The sequence below is a fragment of the Aphelocoma coerulescens genome, unplaced genomic scaffold (genome assembly GCF_041296385.1).
Source record: "Aphelocoma coerulescens isolate FSJ_1873_10779 unplaced genomic scaffold, UR_Acoe_1.0 HiC_scaffold_101, whole genome shotgun sequence".
Taxonomy (NCBI): domain Eukaryota; kingdom Metazoa; phylum Chordata; class Aves; order Passeriformes; family Corvidae; genus Aphelocoma; species Aphelocoma coerulescens.
In genome coordinates this window covers 317,914-321,232 of record NW_027183464.1, presented here as the reverse complement: position 1 = coordinate 321,232, position 3,319 = coordinate 317,914, and the positions used below count along the sequence as shown (strand labels likewise).

General features: G+C 65.4%; 1 protein-coding gene across 1 annotated transcript; it reads left to right on the top strand.

Annotated features, from left to right (window-relative positions):
• The first annotated feature begins 1,259 nt into the window (after positions 1–1,259).
• LOC138100540 (serine/threonine-protein kinase pim-1-like) lies at positions 1,260–2,985 on the top strand. The gene is made up of 4 exons (XM_068998412.1): positions 1,260–1,296; positions 1,612–1,978; positions 2,381–2,557; positions 2,882–2,985. Exons 2-4 carry the CDS (start codon positions 1,633–1,635, stop codon positions 2,983–2,985), a joined length of 627 nt encoding a protein of 208 aa, XP_068854513.1. The 5' UTR covers positions 1,260–1,296; positions 1,612–1,632.
• The last annotated feature ends 334 nt before the right edge of the window (positions 2,986–3,319 follow it).

The window sequence follows — 3,319 nt, the reverse complement described above, 5'->3', positions numbered from 1 at the left end:
CTCGTCCAGCTCCTCCAGGAGCCTCCATCCCTTCAAGAGGCCGCTCCCAGCAAGATTATCCATCCCTGGGAGAGCCTCAACCCTTGCAAGGACGGCACACCATGAGGGACCCACCATCCAGGCAAGAAGCTCAGGCTGTCAGAGATCCTCCATCCTGCCACGAGCCTCCGCTATCTCTGACAGCTTCTATCCCCCGCAGACGCTCAGTGAGACCTGTCAGCCTGCAGAAGGTGCAGAGCCTGTGGACAGGTCTCCCAGCTCCCTTGGACTCACGGACTTCAACAATACGGGCGCAACCCTGACAACTGACGTGGCCAGGGAAAGCCCAGAAGTCCAAGTGGGAGCCCAGCCCGATCCAGGGGAGCCTTCTCAGGAGCAGGTGGCGGAGCAGCAAGTGAGCTGGAGCCAGCAGTTGCCGGCCCACAGCTCCCAGGACGCTGTGCCGGCTGTGCCAGCTGGCAACAGCCCGTGCCTGGTGGCAGAGATGACCCTCAAGAGACCCAGGAGGTTCCTCCATCTCCAGGAAGCTGCTCCAAGACGGCCACCGACTACCAGGAAGGCCTTTCTGGTAGCAGGTGAGATCTTCTGAGGAGCTGTCTGAGGCTCCCTCGGGGCTCTTGAGGGGCATCCACAGGCCAGGCCAGGGCCCTTGAGAGCAGCAGAGTCTCTGGCTGTTTCCAGTGCTTCTGATGCCACGGCTTCAAAAAACCCCTCCCTGGTTTGCAGCTGCTCCTGACACCCCCCTGTGCGAGTCCTCGGGCTGTAGCCCCGGCAGTCCTCAACAGCAGAGTCCAGCCCACGACGCCGGGGACAGCGACGGTGACGCCCTGCCCCGCTGCCCTCCGGCTCCTGCAGCCGCCTCTGCGCGCTCCCCTGCCCCAGCTCTGCCGCTCCCCTGCCCGACGGCTGCAAGGCGGTGGCCGCTGCCCGGCGCGCAGCAGGAAGCAGGTCAGAGCAACGTGGCCCGCGGTGGCTCGGCTCGCTTTACTCGCGGGCACTTGGCCGGGGGGGCCCTGGGCGCAAGGCTGATGGCTCGGTCTCGGTCGCAGGGCAAAAGAAGAAGCTGCAGGAGCTGTACCAGCTGGGCCCTCAGCTGGGCAGCGGTGGCTTCGGCACCGTTTTCTCGGGCATCCGCCTCTCAGACGGGAGTCCGGTAAAGTGGCCGAGACGGCGGGGCGCGGGAGGAGGGCCAGGGGCGGGGCGGGGCAGGGCTTGAGCTCAGCCCCGTCTCTCGTGGGCTTGCAGGTGGCCATCAAACGCGTGGCCCGGGAGAGCGTCCTGCGGTGGTACGAGCTGGTGAGTGAGCGGGGCCACCGCGACAGAGCGGGGCGTGGCGGGCAGGGATAAGGCCGGGGCCCCAGGGCGGGAGGCGGCGCAGGGCGGGGGGAGCGGGCGTGGGCTCAGCGTGCGAGCCGGAGCATCGCGGGCCCGGGGATGCCAAACACTGGTGATGGGGCCGGGCAGGGGGGCACCCCCCAAGCATCCCCTGGGCGGGAGGAAGCCCAAGCACCAGGGAGGCTGCCCAAGGGGGCACTGGGGCATCCCAGGCACGAGGCAGCGGAGCCACAGGGCAGTATCAGGCCTGCTGGAGGCACTGTCTCCTCCTCACAGCCCGACGGCACCCGTGTTCCCATGGAGATCGTGCTCATGGAGAAGGTGGGCTCTGGCTGCCACAACATCATCCAGCTCCTCGACTGGTTTGAGCTGCCTGACAGCTTCCTGCTGGTGATGGAGCGTCCGGAGCCATCGCAGGATCTCCTGGCCTTCCTGCTGGAGCAGGGGTTCCTGTGCGAGGAGATGGCGCGCTGGCTTTTCTGCCAGGTGCTGGAGGCCGTGCGGCACTGCACCGCCTGCGGCGTCCTGCACCGGGACATCAAGCCAGAGAATCTCCTCGTGGACCCGGAGAGCGGCGACCTGAAGCTCATCGACTTCGGTTGCGGCACCTTCCTCCAGGAGCAGGCCTTCACGCGATTTGCCGGTGAGCCCACAGGCCAGGCCCTGCTCCCAGTGCCAGGCACTGCACGGCCCCATTCCCTCCTGGGCTGTGGGCTGCGGCATTCAGCCGGCTGCCGGCTGCCCTTTGGCACGGGGCAGATGCTGTGCCCCAGGAGCCAGCTGCCAGCCCTGCCCACAGAGGGGGGCTGCCAAAGCCAGGCCCCGGCCGCTCGGCTTGGCAGGCCCGCAAGGGCTTGGGCTGCTCCGCTGGCCTTGTTTGCCTTGCAGAACGGTTTCTTGGCTTTGGCCAATTGGCTGGGGAACGCCCGGTGGCCTCGGGGGGAAGTTGTGGCCACCGGTGCAGCCCCTGCTTCCGCCAGGAGGCTGGCACCAGGCTCTGGAAGCCAGCAGCCTGCACCTGGACAGCGCCACCTGTCTCCCCTAGGAACACACATGTACAGCCCACCCGAGTGGATCTGCCTTGGCTGCTACCACGGCCATTCGGCAACCATCTGGTCCCTGGGTGTGCTGCTGTACGTCATGGTCTGCGGGAACATGCCCTTCCAGGAGGACCGTGACATCGTGTCGGGGCAGCTCTTCTTCTGGCAGCAGGTCTCTCCAGGTTGGTGTCTGGCCTCAAGAAGGCAGGCTTTGGCAGATGGCACCGCGCAGCCCAGCGTGGCCCTCACGCAGCTGCGCGGGAGGCCCATCTGCCCTCAAGAGCTGGCCGCAGGAGGCAGCCCGTGACGACGTGGTCGGTGTGGCCTGCTTGGCTGAAGGAGGTGGCGCGTGTCCTGCCGTGCCACTGTCCCGCAAAGGGCAGAGTCAGCCGGGAGGCTGGCACAGCTCTGAGCACACGCAGCATAGCCCGGGCCCTGGAGGCGCCGGGAGCAGCTGGGCAGGAGCCTTCTGCAAGTGACCGGCGCTTTCTGGTTTCTCTCCCCAGAGTGCCAACATCTGATCCGCTGGTGTTTGTCCAAGCACCCTGCGGACAGGCCAGCGCTGGAGGAGATCTTGCGCCACCCTTGGGTGCGGGGCAGGCGTCTTTGATGCCTTGCCAGAGCCTCTGCAGCACCCGATTACCGAGTCCCATGCAGGACTGAGGGCTCGAGAAATAAAACAATCACAAACCCATGCCGGGGTGTCAAGTCTGGTCCTGTTTAGCAACTTCAGCTAAAGAACCCTCTTGGGAAAAGGGGTAATCAGAGTGTTCCCTTCAGCCTTTGTCAAGCTTTTGATGCCTTTTCTCCAGGACGGTAGTTCTGTGTCTTCAAGCACAGGCTGTAGTACATGCAGGAGGAGCTGTAACCAGCCTAGAAAGGTAACAGTGAAACAACAGCCGCCCTTTCAAACTGACGCGGCCACTTGGGTTCACCAGAAGTGA

What these genes read in the sequence shown, in the direction of transcription:
- LOC138100540 (XM_068998412.1), top strand. Translation starts at nt 1,633, where the DNA reads ATGGAGATCGTGCTCATGGAGAAGGTGGGCTCTGGCTGCCACAACATC. An exon ending in GGCCTTCACGCGATTTGCCG is followed by an intron (nt 1,979 to 2,380) that starts GTGAGCCCACAG and finishes TGTCTCCCCTAG; the next exon opens with GAACACACATGTACAGCCCA. An exon ending in CTGGCAGCAGGTCTCTCCAG is followed by an intron (nt 2,558 to 2,881) that starts GTTGGTGTCTGG and finishes TTCTCTCCCCAG; the next exon opens with AGTGCCAACATCTGATCCGC.